Source organism: Microtus pennsylvanicus, chromosome 1 (assembly GCF_037038515.1).
Source record: "Microtus pennsylvanicus isolate mMicPen1 chromosome 1, mMicPen1.hap1, whole genome shotgun sequence".
NCBI lineage: Eukaryota > Metazoa > Chordata > Mammalia > Rodentia > Cricetidae > Microtus > Microtus pennsylvanicus.
This window is the reverse complement of record NC_134579.1, coordinates 71,104,524-71,125,855: the sequence shown is the minus strand read 5'-3', so window position 1 is coordinate 71,125,855 and position 21,332 is coordinate 71,104,524. Positions and strand designations below refer to the sequence as shown.

General features: G+C 45.5%; 1 protein-coding gene across 8 annotated transcripts in view; it reads left to right on the top strand.

Annotated features, from left to right (window-relative positions):
• Positions 1-21,332, top strand: part of St6gal1 (ST6 beta-galactoside alpha-2,6-sialyltransferase 1) — a 139,952-nt gene that overhangs the window by 90,107 nt on the left and 28,513 nt on the right. For 5 of the 8 annotated variants that reach the window (XM_075967773.1, XM_075967768.1, XM_075967780.1 and 2 more), the window contains 3 exons: positions 8,596-8,731; positions 12,268-12,901; positions 18,323-18,420. In XM_075967773.1, the coding sequence (XP_075823888.1) occupies positions 12,316-12,901; positions 18,323-18,420 (684 nt within the window). In that variant the 5' untranslated portion in view covers positions 8,596-8,731; positions 12,268-12,315. Of the gene's footprint in view, positions 1-2,518; positions 2,676-6,538; positions 6,560-8,595; positions 8,732-12,267; positions 12,902-18,322; positions 18,421-21,332 lie in introns of those variants that run through there. The other 3 variants (XM_075967796.1, XM_075967799.1, XM_075967804.1) reach the window with 3 other exon arrangements.

Below are 21,332 nucleotides of genomic sequence, written 5' to 3'. Positions count from 1 at the left end.
CTCATGTATCATAGTTTTTTTAAATTAAAAACATAGCTTATAGAGTAAATATACAAAGAAAGGATATTCAGAATATTAGTCCCATTTTTCAAAGTCTTATTGTATAAGTCAGGTATAAAATGGTTTTTGTTAAATCACTGTAAACATTGTTGCTTCTTGTGCTTTTTTGTCCTTCCTGGGGTTTGAAAGCCTTCCCAGGCTGTTGCTTCTCTCCACACCTCTCTTTGACTAGTGTTGCCCTAGCAGCTTCCTTCTCAGAGCCTGGGCATAGACCGACCAGCTGCGTTTTTGTGTAGTATAGGTCGGTGGCGGGGGCAGGACGCCCTGGGTTTGAGTCCCAGGACACAAAGCAACAAAAGAGCACCCATGGTGCTTCTTAAACACACGCTTCTCATCCCCAGCATGGACTCTTTAGATCCCAATGATCACGAGAGAAGGTAGGAGGCTCCATTTTGACAGGACGTTTTGCAATCTTCCCGGAAACTCCTAGTTCTCTGCGGTATTGCGTCCGTGGGTAATGGATGAAAGGGTCGAGAGAAGCTGCTGCCACATTTGGTTCCTGCTCCCCTATTGCCACCCCACACTCTTTATTTTCATATCCCCCTCTACCTCTCTCCACCAGAACCTGCTTTGGTGTATTTTAGTGAACATGTTTGGGGCGCCAACTGCCTTTTGGGTAGAGGGAGATCAGACTGTGAGATGCTTAGAGCGAGTGGAGACTGCCTACATAACCTAGGGGCATTTCAGAGTGTAGAGATGGGGGAGATGAGTGGGGGGACCAGTAAGGTGGAGAAAACCCAGGGGGGGTGAAGGCTGTGTGTCAAGAAGGAGGATATACAGATGCACAGAGCATTGTTGATGGGTGAGTGAAAGGAAGACGGAGTGCAGACTGCCTGGTTGGCAACGTGGAAGTCGTGGTGCCGCTAACAAAAGCAGGTTCATGAAGTCGGGGGAAGAAGTGAGAATGGGAAGATGAAAATTGGGGAACAGAGAGTTTGACTAGAGGATAAGAGAGCCAGGGTTAGGAAGTGCAATGGGGTTGAGAGGTAGAGGGAGAGGGGCCATACACTGAATTTATTTAGAACCATATGGTGGGCTTTTATAAAAAAGTTGTATCTGACCTTACAGTGAGTTCCTTCAGAGTAATAACCCTCCAGTTTTTACTCTTTCCACTCCCAAATCATAGCCATTAGTCAAGAGTTTATGGACCAGTCTTGTTCCTTATATAACGTAATGCAAGTACATTTGAAAAATATTTTCCCCATGTATGCTTTATCCATGGTTTGGTTTTGTCTGAAGCATTTTAAAGTAAAAAAAAAAACAAAAAACAAAAAACCACCCACTACATATGCATATACATTTACAAGTAATCCCATTTCTCCTCAAATTTTTTTGTTCAAATTTAGGTTCAAACACAGTCTAATTGTATATTATTATATCTTTAAAGATATTTAGTTTTCATATGTTTATTGATTGGCTGATAAAACCAGTTCGGTTGTCATATAGAAATCTTATTTTCTGAATTAGGAAATAAGAAATGTCTGTGAACTTCCTATTTACTATTTTAAGGTCCCCCCCCCACTACAATTTTCTAATAACTGGAATTGCATTTGAAGCCCTGACAATATATCTGTGGTCAGGGTGTTCATAGGTGGTGAATGTTCTCTGTGTTGTCTTATACTGGGGGCAAATGAGGTCTATATGCCCTACTCTTAGTGACGTCAAGACTCCACAGTTCACGGGGGCTTCCTGAATCATGCATGAGAGATGACTTGTGTTTAGTTTAGGATTTTTTTTTGATAGGGACACTTAGTAGTGCGGAAGAAAAGGGGAGGACTTCATGAAACCATTTCCTTAAATAGGCAAGAGTATATAGTATAAGCGTTACGGCTCAAATGGAAAGGTATCTTGGCAGCTGGGAGCCAAGGAATACCACAAAGTCATAACACACAACAAACTTCACACAAGAGATTCATTGGGACAGTGAAAAACTAAGGGGGTGGCTGCCTCTGCTTGGGCTAGAAACAGCAGCAAATTGAACAGAATACAAGACTTACACAGAATTTCTTGGGAAGGGGGTAGAACTTTCCACCATGGAGCTTTCCAGGAAGGAGGGGATTTCATGTCCAGAGATTGGACTTTTTTCTACGTAGGGTAGAGGCAGAGTCCAGAAGTTAGGGCAGTTAGAGTAATCTGTGAGTAGTATAGAGGAAAAGGGCCAGCCAAAGAAACATAAACTGATCTTGAGACTAGAGACAATTCACTGACCCTGAAACCAGAGTCAAGAAACTCTGCCCTTGACCAACTCAGCACAAAAAGCAGCCAATCCCTGAGCAGAAAAACCAACCAATCCCTGAACCCCAAACCAACCAATCCCTGAGCATGAAATCCAGCTAATCTCTGAGGTTGTCCAAACTCAACTGAAATCTGGCCAATCCCTACCCTGAAAAATCTTCACCCTGAAAAAACTCCACCCCTAAGAAGCCTCATATAAGCCCTGTGCCTATTCAACTGTTGGGCTGCCCTTTTCAATGCTGGCAGAGACAGCCACCCTCCTGGATTCTTCCCTCCCAATAAATCTCTTGAATGAGGTTTGGGCAAGACCTTTTTTTCCTCTGAAGCTGAGCAGAGAAGTAACAATTTTCACCAGAGCCAGGAGCGGAGCAGATCTGTAGGTAACCCTTTTGGTGGGGAAACCTTCCCCTTGCGGAACATAGTTACTACACTGGGGTTCCCTGGAGCAGGGCTGTAAGCTGCTGTACTAATAATCCAAGCTGCAATGCTTACAGGTGGAACCTGGTAGTTAGAGGTTCTCAGGGGAGGGGTCTGGCCACTTGTGTGGCTTGAGGGGTTTAAATATAGAATCTAGTGGATAAGTCGTCGTCACTGTAAATGTCAGACCGGGCCAGTTCATTTGAAATAACAAGAGGAATGTGGGTGAAGTCAGATAATGTGGGCTATGACTGCAGGGAGCAAGTTTTGTACTGGAACATTCTGCTTTTTTAACAAATAAGCAGCAAGTTCATCTGAGTGGAGTGAGACTAGCAAGGGTGATCAGGCAGAACTCTACCAGAGTGGGAGATGAGTATGTTGGGAAAAGACTATCATTGCCTGACAGCCTCAAGTACAGACTGGCTGTCAGTAAGCAATAACGTGAAATGAAATCAGAAAATGAATCTCTCTCTCTCTCTCTCTCTCTCTCTCTCTCTCTCTCTCTCTCTCTCTCTCTTTGTGTGTGTGTGTGTATGTGTGTGTGTGTGTCCATGTGTCTGTGTGTGTATGTGTGTGTGTGTCCATGTGTCTGTGTGTGTATGTTTCTCATCAGTTTAGCTGCATGACTGCTGGGGTGGACTAGGAGAGTTTGATTTAGCCAGGATTGGACTTTAACAAACTGTGTGTAATGAAAGTCAGTAGGAAAGATATCCTAGGATTGACGCTAGAATTTCAGGTGGCCAGGAGGACATGAGAACTAGAAGGGAGAGGGAGGGCATCCAGAGAATATCATTGGGGTTGAGGTGATCATTAGAGTAAGCTCCAAAGACTGGAGTGATGATTGGAAGGAGGATGTCTTAAACTGAGGTTATTGGTTGGGTAGATTTCTTTGGAAATAATGAGACCAGAGTTTTGTCCTTGAGTGGGAGTGGCTAAAATCTCAATCAACTCTAGTAGAGTAGACTGAAGAACTGTAAGGCTGGGGACTAGAATACGTTCAGATAGCGAAGAATATTACTGAACATCGAGACAGGCGAAGCGTTGGAGAAAGTGACATTGAGTCGGTAGAAAAATTTTCCCGATTGAAAAAGAGCATCTTTTTCTGGATTAGAGAGGAGATGCCAACAGTAAGCAGGATGCAGAAGTCAATGGCGTAGACCATGCAGAGTCTTTGCTGCAAGGATGTTATGAAAAGGTTCTTCCCACAGCGTTCAGGTCCATGTGCTGAGCAGGTGTCAGTGGCTGTCATTCTGAGCCCACATGACTCAGAGAGCAGAGCTTAAGCCACTGGGTGTATTTTTACCAGGAAGGTGATTTTTCTGTCATGTTCAAGTCTTTCTGCTTGCACAGCCATGTGCCACTAGAGGTGGAAATCTTCCTGTCGTCTCGAATAACCCACAGACAAAAAGCACATCTGCAAAATGCTTGAAAGGGAATTCTAGCAATCTAGATAATTCTGATCTAAAGAGTCTGTGCTGCGGATGAGCAGTATGCATTTAAGAAACACTGCGGGTGCTCTTTTGTTGCTTTGTGTCCTGGGACTCAAACCCAGGGCCTCCTGCCCCTGCCACCGACCTATATTACACAAGGACGCAGCTGGTCGGTCTATGCCCAGGCTCTGAGAAAGAAGCTGCTAGGACAACACTAGTCAAAGAGAGGTGTGGAGAGAAGCAACAGCCTGGGAAGGGTTGATGGGGCTGTGCAATTTATTCTTTCATTAAAAATGACTGAGTCTTTCATAGTTACGGGCAAGATGAAGGGAGGCAGAGATATCTGAAAGGAAGAATTCTCTATGTGGCTGCAACAGATCTGCAATCAGGGAGCTGTCCCATAGTTTGAAGAGGACTGGAATAGGCACATTAGAGTCATTGGTCTCTATGAGAATGAGGAGCCGGGTGGTGGTGGTGCACGCCTTTAATTCTAGCACTCAGGAGGTAGAAGCAGGTGGAGCTCTATGAATTCAAGGCCAGCCTGGTCTTCAGAGCAAGTTTGAGGACAGCCGAGGCTACCCAGAGAAACTCTGACTCAAAAACAAACAAACAAACAAAACCGAGAACAAGGAAAACTTAAAAGATAGGAGTTGGTGTTAGAAGGTGAAGTGGGCATAGCCCACATGAAAGACGGTCCACATAGAAAAGAAGTTAAAGGTCAAAGGGGCCTGGAACATTGAGAGTTCTTCTTGAGTTCTGTAGATTTATTATTATTATTATTATTATTTTGTTTGTTTCCCTGTTTGTAACACTGGGATAGTATTGGCCTCTACAGAGTAGGGGCTGGTGACGTCAGTGAACTGCTGTGCACACACTTATTATTGTAGCTGTTGCAGTCCCTTGGGGGCCTCTCATTTTACTTGGTTTTTAAAATAAGCCTGGGATATAGGGTCAGTCACCATCCTCACTTTACCGTGTGCTAGCTAAGTCTTGGGGCTTGAGTCAACCAAGATCACTGGACTGGTGAGAGGCAGAGCATGGACTCTTCCCCCAGATTAGACCGATAACAAGGAATGTGCTCCGAACTGTAAACTCGGGTCAGTGCTCAGCATGTACCCCATGCTAAATGAATCGTCACTGTCCTTTATCACAGTGGTTGGTTTGTCGTTCAGAGCCAAGGGTCCTAGACTCACTTTTGCAGTTGGCTAAAGATCACCAGACTCTAGCCATCTCATCCGTGGCATGAAGCCCCTTCTTGACCTATGATAGATCTGGACAGACGTCCTCAACTGGTTTACATTTTGGGATCAAGTTAGGCTTGGCTTTCAATCATTTTAGGAAGCAAGGCTTTCTGAGGAAATGCAGTTGACATGGGGAAGGAAGAACTGGGATAGGTGGCTACTTCTGATGTCTGAGGGTGTTACCCAATCAGAAATCACATGTCCCAACAGATTGGCAGGGAACTTTCATCTGCAGGCAAGAGGTTCATCCAAGGGTCAGTGCTCTCTGAGGGGGTTATGAAAGAGCCTCTTCTGTCCACAATGCCTGGAGTAAGCAAACCTGTTTGAAGACCTACTTCATCCAGCAGACACTTGCTGAGCTCCTACTATGTGCTCAATGCTCCCCAAGGGTCTGGAGTTACTCACTGATAACTATTATATTATATAATATAATATATTATATTTATTATATTAAAATATTATGATAACTGATAACTATTATGGCAGTAAGAAGGCCAACAAGGTCTCTTATAACTGTAGTGGAAAGAGGAAGCCATCAATGAATATGAATGCACATACAGTGGTAAATACTGACACCACAAAGGAGCTTATGAATGGAGGGGGAACTGTCAGAGACATTGTCTGATTCTTCCAGGAGACTGCTCCAAATCCAGTTATTCTCTGAATTGGTAAAGAAAGCCCTGAACGTTTTTTTCCTCCCCCTGAGCTGAGGACTGAACCCAGGTCTTTGGACTTCCTAAGCAAGCACTCTACCACGGAGCTAAATAAATCCCCAACCCCAGTCCTGAACTCTTTTGTGGTGATATTTTGTTTGTGCTTTAACAAATATGGATTTCTTGAAGATCAGAGTGTGGAGATAGCCATGCTAGTTAGCCATAGAAGCCAGGCATCGGTGGCACACATTTTTAATCCCAGCACTTGGGAAAACGACAGAGGTAGATGGATCTCTGTGAGTTCAAGGTCACCCTGGGCTACACAAGGTTGAATCAGTTTAAAAGAGAAACAGAGTCAAGTGGTGGTGACTCACACCTTTAATCCCAGATGGGGAGGTGGAGACAGGAAGTGATGTGGCTGGGCAGAGAGGGGAACATGAGGTGGGAGGAGACAGGAGTTCAGGCTTCAGTCTGAGGATTTGTAGAGACAGGATACCCTATTCAGTCGGAGGATTTCGTAGAGGTAAGAACTAATGGCTGGCAGCTCTGCTTCTCTGATCTTCAGGCAAGCTTTATTTGTTAAAGCACAACTAAAATCCCACCACACTCTTTGGTAAAGGACAAAATGGCTCTTTCCACATGTGCTCCTGCCTTCTGTCTTGCTCCTGCTCATGACAGTAACATCTTACAGCCAGAGCCCGTGGTCTTCAATGGAGCATCTTCTCCATTTTGCTGGCAATGCTGGTTGTTAAGGGTACCAAGGTTAACCCTGTGGGTGTGGCTCGTCCTCTGTGATAGGATCTCTTCGGGGTTCCATTTTACAGAAAAACTAGCTAAGTCTTAGGAGACTCCTTGGCCCAAGGTCATAGTCTACAACGTTAGATCTCCTGAAATAGGCTTCTAGGCCAGCTCAGAATTATGCAGCCAACTGAAGCACAGGATGAAATGTCTCCAAGAGCCTTAGTTACCCAACAAACAGAGCCAGAAGAAGAAAGAATGCCAGCTCTTCACCAACTTTCCAGGCCTGACCCTTGAACATGCATGGCCTGGAACTGAGATCATGTGTGTACGGATGGCATGTTCTGTGTGTTTCCGTTAAAATATTTTAAGTGTTTTCTTCTCTATAGTTACAAAGCGAGGATGTAACTTTAAGGGGTGTTTAGAAGTTAAGTCAATAGGTTTTCACCGTTATAAAGAGGTTTGAGATTAAAACCCTCTTCTTTTTATACACTTACGGCTTTACAGAGTTCACATTCTTTCCTCATTAATCCTCTTTTAATCTCCACAGGGGTAGGAGGTAGGGACTCGTTTTACATTTGAGGAGACTGAAAAGCATATTTCCTCTTTTCTTTTTTTTATTTTTTGTTTTTTTTTCAGCCCTAGATTTGTGGCAGTTTGATTAATAGTCATTAGATCTTAAAGCCTGAGTACTTTTCTAGAAGGGTTAAGCTGCGTACTCCTCCTTCAGTGGCCTGACAACTTTACTGTGGCTTGCCCAGGAGTGCATAAGACTGTTTTCGAGACCACCAAGTGTTGTCAAGTCTATAAACTGTTATGTTAATGTTCCTCCTAGGGCTTGCTTAAGAACAACCTTAAATATCATATGTTTCTCAACTGTTGTTTTTAATTTATGATTTATCTCTCCTACATGCTCTACTCTTCCTTTTGAGAGGCTTTTTTTTTACCATATTAAAAATATAGCCCTCTTTATTTTTATTTTTTAAATTTTCTTACAATTAAATTCATTTAGATTTTCTGTTGCTATCTATCTATCTATCTATCTATCTATCTATCTATCATCAAAACGAAAAAGACTCAATAAATATAGGGTGAGTTCTGTTTTTAGCTTTAAAAATGTTATATATGTTATGCTAACCATATAAAACTTGGGTTTTATCTTTTGATGCACTGGGGATCAAGCCCAGGGCTGTAAGTTTACCATACAGATACTCTACCACTTAGCTTTATTCGTTGGCTCATTCTTTTTCTTAAAGAGTAATTCATCTCTATTTTAGATATTCGTGCATGCACACAAACGTCAAAGATGGAGACGTCCCTTATTCCACAGTCCTAGGCACCACTCTTCCCTGGTGCTTGATTTTTCTTTTTAAAGTATTATTTCTGAACTTGAATAGTATTTCACAGTTTCATAACCCATGTTACAAATACATGAATTGAACTTCCCCATATCATTAAATATTCTGTACAAATAAATAATTTTTAAAAAATCTATCTGAAGTATTTTGGCGGGGGGTGAACCTTTTTGCTATTTATTCTTGAGGAGGTATTAATCACAGGCTTCTTTCCCGATGGCTTTGTAGTGTCCACTTTATCTTTCTAAAGCATCCCTGTCTGGCACGATTTGTTTTCTAGGTTCTCTGCACCGTCCACGGATATCGAGTGTTGCCTCTGTAATCTGTCTTTACCTTTCCTGTGTGCTCTGCTTCCTGGAATATGCCGTACCCCACAGCTACAGAAGTGCCCATCCATCCTGTTAATATTTAACACCACCCTGCTAGAAAAATCACTCTAACCTCCCCCTTTTTGTTTGTATTTAAGATGGTTTTTGATCATCCTGAGAAAAATGAGCCCTGGCCTCCAGACCTAATCAAGTAAACCTCTTTCCAATGGAGAATAGTGCTGGCTCCTGAGGACCTGGAAGGCCTGCAGCCCCAGAGGGATTAGCCAGAAGCAGGTAAGACGCTCCCAGAAGTTTGAGAAAGTAGAGGGTGGTTTTTCTGAGTGGAACAATGTGGGCCCTGCTATGCTGGCAAGCGACTCAGGTCTTCCTTGTCCCACCAAGCTTCACTGCTTTCCCTCTGTTTCTTCCTAGTCTCCTAAGCACTTGTTCAGTGAGGATCAAGAAGGTAGCCATAACAGGCTTGCCCAATTCCAGAAGCTACAGTTATAAAGTCTGTATTGTTCTATAATTGACAGCCTTTTATGAGAGCGTTTATAGACCAAGCACTGCATATGACATTAAATATGCTCTAAGAAGTAGATGGGGCAGAAGTCTCTGCTTATAGAGCTTATCTTTAGTGTTTATATTGGTCTCTGTCGGTGCTGATGTGTATGGCTGCAGTATTCTCTTTTCTAGAAGCCTCCTGAGGGTATAAGGGTTCATTGGACTTAGCTTTGTCAGCTCACTAATCCCTCACTGAACATGACTCTATTCTGTTGACTGGGGTTTCTGTCCTGCCCGGTCCCACAGTCATTCAGCCCCAAAGAAACACACAGAGGTCTAGATTAATTATAAACTGGTTGGCTTATTAGCTCAGGCTTCTTATAACTCTTATAACTTACATTAGCCCATAATTCTTGTCTGTGTTAGCCATGTGGCTTGGTACCGTTTTTTTGCAAGGCTTGCTTCTTCTCTGTCTGAATGATGGCGGCAGACTGACTCTTCCCAGAATTCTCCTGTTCTCATTGGTCACCCCACCTCTACTTCCTCCCTGACTACTGGCCAATCAGCATTTTATTAAACAAGTACGAGAAACAAATGCTTACAGGGTAAAACCATTGTCCCACAGCGCTGTTCCAGGGTCAGTTCTGGGGTCAATTATTCAGACCCAATACCAGGAAGCATTCTCCTCTGAATAAGAGCTAGGCTCAACACCCAAGCTTTGTAGACATGATTTCCTAACAAGTAGAAATTGTGCTGAAAATCAAAGGCAGAGAACTGATTGGCTGCAAAGCCTGGCAGCTTCCAGGATAAGTCTGGCGATAGAAAAAAATCAAGGCATATACTGGTTTTCAAAACTTTTTGGAGAAAAGCTCAGTCACCTCTCTTTTCTCTGAGGTAGGTGTTAGGCGAGGCCTTCTTCTGTGTCTGTCTTGCTCAAAGAACTAGGCAAGTGAGAATGGACCCTTTAGCTCGAAGTGGCCATACTGGAAACCCCGGCTGGCCTTAGATGAAGACAATATGGAAAGACCACACAAGAACTGATGGAAGGTTCCAGATGAGTATGGTAAGGCCATGAAAGCCCAGGCCAGCTGAGGGCTCTGAGACGGCCATCCTTGGAAACTCCTTTTTCCTAAGCATCCCGGAAAAGGGATTGGCAGCCTCCTTTGAGCCTCCACCCTTAGAATAGTGAAGTGGGGCCCTCTCTGCCTTCACCCCTTGCTTAGGATTGTAAGTCACATTCCAGCTCACCATTCCCATGCCATTCACACAAGTTCAGAATCGCTCACCCAGCCTACACATGGAGCCCATAGGAGCACCACACTGAATAGTATAACACTTAATTCATATGAAAGAGCCCACCAATAGTGCCTGAGGCAGGACGCTTTGCTCTGAGAGTTTCATCCTTGGGCACTCTAGCTTCTGAGTTTGATGGTCAATACTCACTCTTTACTGATCCTGACTGAAGATTTTTGTCCTTCAGTGTAAAGACATCATCCAGTGGTTCTCAGTCTTTCAAAAGCTGTGACCCTTTAATACAGTTCCTCGTGTTGTGGTGATCCCCCAACCATAAAATGATTTTGTTGCTGCTTCATAACTGTGAATTTGCTAGTGTTATGAATCCTAATGTAAACAGCTGATACTCAGCGTATCTGTTATGTGACTCCCAAAGGGGTTTCCACCCACAGGTTGAGAACCGCTGCTATTCACCATTAGAAACAGACTGGCCTGAATTGGAATCCCTGTTCTAGCAGTGTGGTGAGCTGATGGCACTGGAGAAGACTATTAAAGTCTTCATTCACCCACAGAGTCGGAAAAATTTACTTTGTAGTGTCTGTGTTTGGTGAGACGTTGCAGATACAGTGTCTGAGTAATAAGGTTTCTTCCTTTCTTCCTTCCTTCCTTCCTTCCTTTTATTATTTATTATTTATTTTATTTCAATACAGGGTTTCTCTGTGTAGCCCTGGCTGTCTTGGCACTCACTCTGTAGACCAGGCTGGCCTCGAACTCAGAGATCCACCTGCCTCCGCCTCCCTCATTCTGGGACTAAAGGCACGAGCCACCACTCACTGCCAAGCTGTAGTAGGGTTTCTTAAATGCTATCTCCCCTCTAGTGACTCTTGAGCTGTCATACGGTCACGTGGTTAGTGCTAGTGCATGTCTGGAGAAATTTAATTTTTTTTCAAAGGTGTAACAAGCCTTTGGTCTCTTACATCATGAGGTTGCATCTGAAGTCTTCTCCCTCTAAGCACATTCTAATCGCTTCTAAAATAACCCCCACTCTGCCTCTCACTCAGCCCATTGCTGCCCACCTGCCAGCGGGCTGGCACACCCTTTAACACTGCCCACACACCACAGGGGAGATGGGCACACAGGACTATTCCATAGATGCTCCGGGGCAGAGGTGTTGATGTGGTCAAGGTTCCTAAGAAAGGAATCGAGACTTCAGGTTTCAAGAATTTCCCGTCTAGTAGTTCTGCTGCTTTATCTCAAGCATCCTTAGGAACAAGCTTGGTGGGAAAGGACATCAGACTGCCAGTACCAGCAAAGCCCCTGGGGCAATGGCTTTGACTCAGCACAGGGCCTAAACTGGGGAGAAGAAAGAATTTAGTGTTTTCCAAAGGATACAGACCTTGTTTGAGTTCAAAGTGCTCCCTCTTCCATTTAGTTACACAGTGGATTTTGAGAAAACAAAGTAACCCTTTACCCAGATAGAAAGGGGACTCTCTTCTATCTTACCTAGATTTTCTATCCTCTGCAATAAAAATGATCTAGCTACTCGGGTACACGGAGTGTTGGACTGAGAGGCTAACTCTTGTCTAGACGTCTCAGATCGTAGGTCTTCCAGGAGTGTATCGCAAGTGCATGGGGGATTTCTCTGGCTCTTTTAACTGATGTAGGACTTCCGAGAGGCTGGGTCTTGTGTACAGTCTGCTCTCTTGTCACTGCGGCTGTCAAGCATTCGCGTCTTTGTTTCATAGAGAGCATGGGCTGTAGGAGTGGAATGATACGAGAGTCTGCTTTAAGCTTTTGGAGAGAGCTAGAGCAGAATACTAGAGCTCCAGAGTCACGGTGCACAGACTAAATGGGGCGGGGGAAGGTGCATAAATGCTCAGGGCTCAGGGAGGAGTTCAGAGGAACGCTGTCTACTGTCTACATTCAGAGCCCCTCCCCCAAGCTTGCTCAAGAATGCATCATTGGTGGGAGGCCATCGGAGCTGGGCTTCAAGTCTGTTTATGCTAGATCCTTTGCTTGGCTCATCACCCCCCTGCATGCTGCTTTGGATATCCTCTCTATCATTGTTCTTCCCCTTGTTCTACTTTTCTTAGGCTTGGCTCCTGCTCAGAACGGTGGCCTTCCTGGCTCTATCTTCCATTATGATTCACACCAACCTGAAGAAAAAATTCAGCTACTTCGTCCTGGTGTTTCTCCTGTTTGCAGTCATCTGTGTGTGGAAGAAAGGGAGCTATGAGGCTCTTAGACTGCAAGCCAAGGAATTTCAGGTGTCGAGACTGGCCATGGGATCTGGTTTCCAGTCTATGTCTACAAGCAGCAAACAAGACCCTAAGCAGGACAGTCACATCCTCCGTCATCTCAGGGGCACGGCCAACGTCAAATCACCACCTTCCTCCTACCAGGTGTGGGACAAGGACTCCTCAGCCAAAAACCTGAACCCCAGGCTGCAAAAGATCCTGAAGAATTATCTGAACATGAACAAGTATAAAGTGTCGTACAAGGGGCCAGGGCCGGGAGTCAAGCTCAGTGCAGAGGCCCTGCGCTGCCACCTTCGAGACCACGTGAACGTATCTATGGTAGAGGCCACAGATTTTCCCTTCAACACCAGTGAATGGAAGGGTTACCTGCCCAAAGAGAACATTCGGACCAAGGCTGGGCCGTGGCGCAGGTGTGCTGTGGTCTCCTCCGCGGGATCGCTGAAGTCCTCCCAGCTGGGCAAAGAGATTGGTATGTCGAGTGTCCTCTGAGCGCCTGATGCTCTGGGACTGCTTAGGGGATTTCAAAGCGCTAGAGCAAGAACCTGTGCCTAGCTCAGAGGACCGGCAGAGTTGTCCCAGGATAGAGTTTTCAGCGGTCTTTCGTCGAGTGAAAAAACGTCCCCAAAGATCTATCAGAAAAGAAAGGGACCAAGGCTTAAGCATTGTTTCTTTTAATATAATTTTAAGAATCGCTTCTTTGAGAATTTCCCACATGTCCGCAGTATATTTCTTTTAACTGTATTCAATCTATTCCCTCCTTCTCCCTTTCCCTAGATTCCCCACCACAACCCCTTCCCACCTCCGTGTTCCCTTTCTCCCCCTTTTCTTTTATAACCTGAGTCAGATGAGTGCAGTCCATAGGCACATGGGTGTGGTCCTCCGTTATAGCGTGAGCAACCTCCCAGCTCCCATACCGCTGAAGAACACCGAGTCCTTCACCCCGAAACCATCAGCTACTGCTACTTCCCCACCCAGGGGTGGGCTCTCAGGTGTCCCTCCCCCACCCATGCTGACTTGAGGTTACTGAGCTTACATAGGTCTTCGGTAGGCAACCGCAGCCGCCATGAGCGGACAATGCAATGATTCTGTCATATCTGGAAGCTACTGTCTTGCCCCAGTCCTCCCTGGCCTCTGCGCTTACAGTCTTTCTAACCCCTCTTCCCTGACATCACTTGAAGGTCTCCTGTATCTTTCTGCGTTAGAATATATATTTTTTTATCTGTTTCAAATACTGGTGCCCTATGGAGTATTCCATTAAAAAAAAAAAGAGTTGTAGTGTTGCCAAAAAGCAAGAGTCCTACAGCTGACCTCCCAAAATGCTTCAGGCATACAACTCAACTTTGGTTTCAGTATTTAAGCTCACGTCTGTCTCTTTAAAATCCTGTGGAGAGTGGGCAGCCATGTACCACAGAGGTCAGCCTCAGGCATTGGCCGTCCCCTTCCACCTTGTTTCAGACAGGGTCTTTCTGTGGTTTGCCACACTGCTGGGTATCCCAGGCTAGCTGGCCTGTGAGCTACTGGAGATTCTCCTGTCTCTGTGTCTGACTTCAGGTGGGTCCTGAGAGTTTGGCCTCATGTCTGCATGCTTGCATTTTACCCCCTGAGCTGTCTGAGTCACGAGCCTGCTGTGTGATAAATTCCTTTAAGTCTCACCTGGCTAATTTTCACCTTTTCTCTTAAAAAGAAAAAAGGGAAAATATATATTAACTCAGCAGCAATTTGTGTGTGTGTGTGCGTGTACATGTGTGTCCATACTGGGTGTGGGTATGGAGGTCAGGAGACAACCTCGTGGAGTTAGTTCTCTCCTGTTACCTTGATGTGTGTTCTGCAGATCAGACTCAGGTTCCCAGACTTGGGCAGTGAGTGACTTTAGCTGATGAGTCCTTGTAGACCTTCCAGCAGGAACTCCTAAAGCGAGGTGGGGGTGAGGGTTATAGACTAGCACCAGATGTTTCATGATTCTTGAAAGTTGCTGGCAAAGCTACCCAGCGGTTAGGTGTTTGCAAGCCTGCCTGCCTTCTCCTAATCCTGTGCCTGATTCTCAGAGGGCTCTGTGATGGCAAGAGACCCCAGGTCAAAATAAACTGGTTTGCTCTTCATGAACCCCTAGCAGCTAATAATAAAGAGACAAAGTCTGTTCATATTGGCAGACCCGCAACTGAGAGCTAACCAATTTGGGCAAAGCCATTTATTTCTGTTATTCTGAGAGAACTCTGGCTATAGAGAAAGTCTCACCATCAGGCTGGGGTCCTGGAGAAGGTGAGGTCATTTACTCCTTTTAATTTCCTTTTGGTGACTGCCAGAAAGAATGGCCTGAAGCCAGGCATAAACTTGCAAAGAAGGAATGCAGACCCAAACTGGATTATCTAGAGCAGGAGGTGAAATCACATTTTCTCCCAGTCTGTAGTGGTTCTAATGAGGTCCCTAAAATGGCCAGCCCTACCCCAACTTTAGCTTTTGCCCCTTTGGTTTCTTTGGACTTCCTTCTAGAAACAAAACGTGATTGATTTCTGTCATGTTGTAACCCCCAGCAGCGTCACATATCAGTTATCCTGCAGATGAGATATTTACATTATAATTCATAATAGTAGCAAAATTACAGTTATGAAGTAGTAATGAAAATAATTTTATGATTGGGGTCATCACATCATGAGCTTTGGGGGCTTTCTTTTCATCCATGACAAAATTGTTCACTAGAGAGACTCCTCAATGCCTTGGCCTCCAGTACTTCCACAAATCAGACTATGGTGGCTCCATAATCATTGGATCCTTTAATTACTATTATTAATTGTTATTATTTATTGATAGTGTACTAATGTGTATAAGCTATGTAGGTAAGTTGAGAATTTTATTTCAAATAATAGCATATTTTTTAACATACTATCACCAATAGAAATAATACATTGTGTACTCACTATGTGCTTGGCATACCTGCTTTTATCTTCTTTTTAAATTAGTTTTGCGTCTGGGTGTTTAGCCCACATGTATGTCTATGTACTATGTACATGACTAGTGCCCATGGAGCCTATCAGATCCCCGGAACTGAAGTTACATACATAGTGGTGGACTGCCATGTGGATGCTGGAAACGGGACCTGGATCCTCTGGAAGGGCATTCAGTGTTCTTCACTGCTGGGCCGTCTCTCCAACCGCTCAGTTTCAAAAATATATTTTTGTTCATGCTTTGAGAATTTTGTACATGCACATAGTTTATTTTGAACACATTCACACCCCGCCCTCCCCCGCTAGATCCATCCCTGGCTCCTCCTAACTTCTGGTGCTCTTCTTGTTTTAATAACTCGCTGCGTTCCAGTTTGTATTGCTCACATGCTCCTGGGTGTGGGGCCGGCCATCCACTGCAGCTTCTACCCACTAGGCTACACCCTTAAAGAAAACTGACTCATTCTCCTCTAGAAGCCATGAGCTCTTCACGGGTTTTCAGCTAGGGACACCCCCCCACCCGCATCCCCACGAGCTGGGCTGTCAACTGGCTATGCCTTGTGCAGTACCTGCTGGTTTAGAACCCCAGTGGTTCCTGGGAGTTAACTGTGGAGGCTGAGAGATTTGCACAACTTGCTTGTCAACAGAGTCGGGGTTGAAAGTGGTCACATGACCCAAAGATAGCTTTGCTTGGTCCTTCTTCTCTTACGTCTCATAATGATATTGGCCTCAAGTGAATTTGGCTGGGTTAATCTCTTCTTGCTTCCCTAGTGGAAAGAAAAACAACGGCCTGAGGCAAAATCAAGAAATGAAAGCTGCAGGGAGAACGTAGTAGCTTGCTGGATTGTGGGGGCCAGGGGGTGGAGAAGGGGGAGGGGTTGAACCAGAAAGAGCTCCAGGAATCACAGGAATCAGTGGTGAGAAGTGACAGACTAAATAAGGACTTTGGAACTTTGGATTTTAGTCTTTTTTTTTTAATCTAGATTTTATGCCCCTGTCCTGTTCTGTTCTGTGCTCACCTGCACATCTTTTTTTTCTTCTCTTCATTTCCCTGTCCCCAGCCCAGTGGTTCTCAACCTATGAGTCGCCACCCCATTGGCGGGCGGGGGAGGGAATGACCCTTTTCACAGGGGTCGCCTAAGACCATCAGAAAACACAAATATTTACAGTACGGTTCATAGCAGCAGCAACACTACAGTTATAAAGTAGCCACGAAAGTCATACCAGTTGTAATTTTGAACTGTGTCAGTGGCTTGTCTGGAACCAGCTCAAGGGAGCACTGGCTTGTATCTGGGAAAGAGGAAGGTGGGACTCAGCTCAGGGTCACTTAGTGCCCCCACAATGACTTCTGGCTGTTGTTTTCTGGAATCAGAAAGTCTCAGCTCCTGTCAGATGGGACTTTCCAACTGCGCTTTTGATTTCATTTCCCTCCAGTCGTGTGAGATCAGGGAATGAAGCAGAGGAGAGATGATTCCCAAGGTGGCTGGATGTTAGCAGAAGGGTGCTCTTCTCCCGCAGGGTACAGCTGGTGACAGTGATCTTCCTCAGCTCCTCCTGCTGTGATATCCCTTGGGGTAGGAACAGCTGCAGGCAGCCCTGGGTGTTAGTTTGGTTTCCTCTAACTCTGTCTTGTAAACAGCACTTGCCTTCCTCCTGGGAACTGACTGGGAAAGCTGTGCAGTTTCTCACAGGTCTGCTTTTCTTGCGGGTTCTACTGCTTACTTTCGACCCCGTGCCTGGTTCTGAGGAGCCTATCTGGACTGTGTTGTGTAAGGTGCACCTGCGCCCTCCCGGCAGAGCACTGCCTGGAAGCTGATAAGATTTGGACTATGTTCATCCTGTATCATTTCCAGACCATTCCAAAGGCATGTTGTCTAGGAACCCAGTTCTGCTGTTCCCGTGAATAAGGTGTCTGGATTCCCGAGGGTTAGAAAAAAATAGAGGAATTGCAATAAAGATAAGGACTTGTGTTGCTTAATTCTGGAGACGTTCTCCTTCACAGGTCATTTCCGATAGAACTGAATGCCTTTTGTTCTTCTCATCTGACCTGTGTAAATATTGAGCAGCCCTAACCAAATACTCAAACAATGGATGGTCTCCAGTCTGGTGCAGGTTTTACTAACAAACCCCAAACCTGTTTGAGAAGTGAGGTTGGAGTGAGCTCTCTTAGGATCGCAGAGGCTAGGGATGGGGATGGTACCTAAAAACCATCGCTTGTCACCTCCATCAGATGAGTCAAATGTTAGATTCAGAGACTTGCGCAAACATGGCAAACCATGCTTAAAGAAGGCAGGGACCAGGGAGTAACTGTGTGTTTTTGAGATGGTCTGTCTGACCTTGACTAGAATTAATGAAGTATATGATTTCTAGCAAAGCATTTAATTAAAGAGCAAAGCACAACCCTGCAGTTTGGGAATTTAAGCGGCACTATGACCTGTCCATTTCCACCACACCAGACTTGTGGGCCTCAGGTTCCTAAATGGAACAGGTACTTCAGGGTTGTCTTGGATGACGTAACGAATCCCTTGTAGGTGCTAAGCGTTGTATACTTTTCAGAGTGCAAGGATTACCTTGCACATACGATACAGAATCAACATAATCCGGCAGGACTAGAAACACAATCTACTGGTGATGCCGAGGGTGTGTGTAGTCTGGTCCTTTGGCAATTGAGAAAGGAGTCTGGGATGAGTATAACACGTTGGCCTTGTTCATTTTTCTGCCGTGTCCCAGCACACTGGTGCTACTGAAAGATCTTCATAATCAGTGGCCGGACGTTGTTGCTCCTGCAGTGGCTGGCAGTCAGGTACCGCACTCACGATTCCGACCTCCTCTGTGCATCATGAGATAGACGGCGTATATTTTGATCTCCCCTATGCCTCCCTTCCCCTTCTTCTGTCTTCCTACATATTGCCAGCACTCACCCCCCTTTTTCCGTTTCCTGTGGTTTACAGACAATCATGATGCAGTCCTGCGGTTTAATGGGGCACCTATAGCCAATTTCCAACAGGATGTGGGCACGAAAACCACCATTCGCCTGATGAATTCTCAGGTAAGAGTTCTTTTCCGCAGATAGTGCACCTCAGGTAAGAGTTCTTTCCTCCAGATAGTGCACCAGACGAAAACGGCTACAGAGTGGGCCCCAGTGCCAAGAGCATTCACATCAAAGCTGCCGGCTTGATTAAGTTTCTAGACTTCCTGGGTCGCAGATATGTCACCAAAGACGGGACCATGATCCCATGACCAGCCTTGTGATGTGTCCTTAAGATAGTCTCCACTCTGATAGTGTGCTTTGATGGAGCTGTCTAGGATCTAGGGAAATGGGGTTCGGGTTTTTCTTGCAACTAGGCAATCATGCCTGTAGTTTTGGACAAGAGACAGAGGAGCACAGGCTGTCTAGGGGAGAGGGAAGGAGAAGGAAGAAGGCTGTGAAAAAAGCAGGGATACATTCTGAGCTCGAGCTGGGCTATAAAACGCGGCTCAGCATAGGACACAGCCCCAGCGCCCCAGGAGTCTTTAGGCTGTGCACCAGAATCCACACATTACTTCATAAGTTTCCTCAGTCCTTCCCCAAAGTATTTCTGAATAGTAGACATGCTGCTTTCTCAACGCCAGCAGGAACTTTAGACATGCTCTTGCCAAAAGTCCTGTTACTAAATATAGTGACAAAAGCAGAATTCTACACAGCTCGTAGCCAGGCACAGCGCTATGCGCATGTGGTCCCAGCCTTAGTCCCAGCCACCCAGGAGATTTGAGACAGGATTAAGACGCCATCTCTAAATAAACAAATTTTGTGCTGGGACCTCTCCAGTCTTGGCAGTGAGGTTTGCTTTTTCCTGAGCAAACGCTGGGCCCTTAGCTGTTTCTCTGTACGTGTGTAATCTCTGTTTGCCTTTTAGCACTCCAGGGTCTGGATAGCATCAGAAAAGCCCCTCCGGCACTTTGCTGGTGTGGAACTTGCTTTCTTTCCTGCAGCAGGGCCCCAGTGCTGAGTGTGTCCACATCAAAACTGCCAGCTTGATCAGTTTCTTGATCTCCTGGGTCCCAGATACGTCACTGAAGTAGGGACAGCGATCCCTTGGCCAGTCTTGTGATGTGTCCGTAGCAAAGGAAAGAAGCGTACCTCTTTCTCTTTGCTTTCTGACTTGCAAGACCATCCAGCTGGCCCTGTACTGCTTCCTGTGTAGCGTTCTTTCTATTTGAGGCCCACAGTTGAAAGAAGGGGGGGCCAAGGAACAGAACTGCTGTGCATGCAAACTTATTTTTTGTTTCTTTGTTTTTCCCTGTAAAATTATTTCGGGGAACAGTATCTTGCTATGCTGTCCAGCCTAACCTTGAACTTTCAATTCTCCTATCTCTAGTGCTGAGAGTTATCTGCTTGAATCACAATGCCTAGTTTTAACCCTTTGTGTTATTATCTTTTTAATTTCTGTTCTGGCAGCTGTCTCCAGTGTCCTGGTACTTTCAATGTCTCTGTTGTTCTACCTAGGGGTTTTTCTTTTATTTTTCTGAGACAGATCTTTCACAGGGACCCAGAGCTGCAAACTAACTGCACTTGTTGACTCACAAACCCCAGGGTTCTCTCTATGCCTCCCCTGCACTGAAGTTACAAGAGCAAGCTCTTGTCTTTTCTCGTGGGTGCTAGGAATGAACCGTATGTCCTTGGGCACACTCAGGGAGCACTTTACAATCTCCCTAGCCTTACATTTGGGGGTTTTTATATCACTTTTTTTTAAACAATGAAAGCGATAAATGTTAAAGAAATGGTTTGGTTAACAAGATTCTCTGAACTTGACTCCAAAAGGGGCTGGATTTGGAAAAATATCAACAGGGAGGCCTGCCTGAAGGAGGGATTGACAGGGCAGAGATACACAGGAAGTGAGAGATTCTTCCGAGCTTGGACTGGCCTGAAGGAAGAGGGTGGCAGGTTTCTTATTGCCTGGTGGTGGTGGGGTGAGCTTGGGCTTCCCAGCTACTCAGATTAACACATCTGGAAATTCTGGTATGGAGTTAGGGTCCCCTTATGTTTGTTCTCCTGCCTTGAGCTGGGAGCACCTTAAGGAGCACTGATATCTGTCCTCTGCTTCCATATGAGATGGACTAAAAACTATGCATATATACATCCGTCCATCCAGCACACGATGCAGGCGTGCATCCATTCACCCAGCCTGCGATGCAGGTGTGCATCTGTTCATTCACCATGCGATGCAGGTGTGCATCCACTCATCCAGCACGTGATGCAGGCGTGCATCTGTTCACCCAGCATGCAACACAGGCATGCATCTGTTCATTCACCATGCGATGCAGGTGTGCATCCATTCATCCAGCACGTGATGCAGGCGTGCATCTGTTCACCCAGCATGCAACACAGGCATGCATCTGTTCATCCAGCATGCGATGCAGGCATGCATCCATTCTTTCAGCGAGTGTTTAGAGTATTAGGTATTGGTAGCAGCCAGTTCTTGGCCTCTGCAGTTAACTTGCCTGAGGGCTGAGGACAGCTCTATATTTTACTAGCAGAATCGTCATTCCTAAGTTCTCTCTAAGAAAAGAATAACAGCGTTTTCCTTGTAAAGTCATTGAGAAATACAGATGAAAAAAAGTGGGAGGTAGTGGGAGGTTTTTGCTGCAAAAGAGTACACTATGCAACAGATCTCACGTGAGAGAGGGGCATGCATGAAAGGCTGCCTCTGAGCTGGGGAGGGGAGGACCACAAGAGACAGAGAGAGGGCCATGATGGCGTGGACTGATGGCGACAGAGGAAATGTGTTGCGTTTGGTGGCTGCTGGTGCTGGGTCACTGCAGGCAGGCTGAGGGGGGGGCCTCACCTGGCTCTGGAGTGTGGGCAGTTCTAACATTTCCGACTGTACTTGTCATGTAGGTCTCTAGTTGTCAGCTGCTTTTACTATTTGTGTCTGCGGACATGAGCTGGAGTGGAGAGTGCAGTCCTGCGCAGAAATCTCC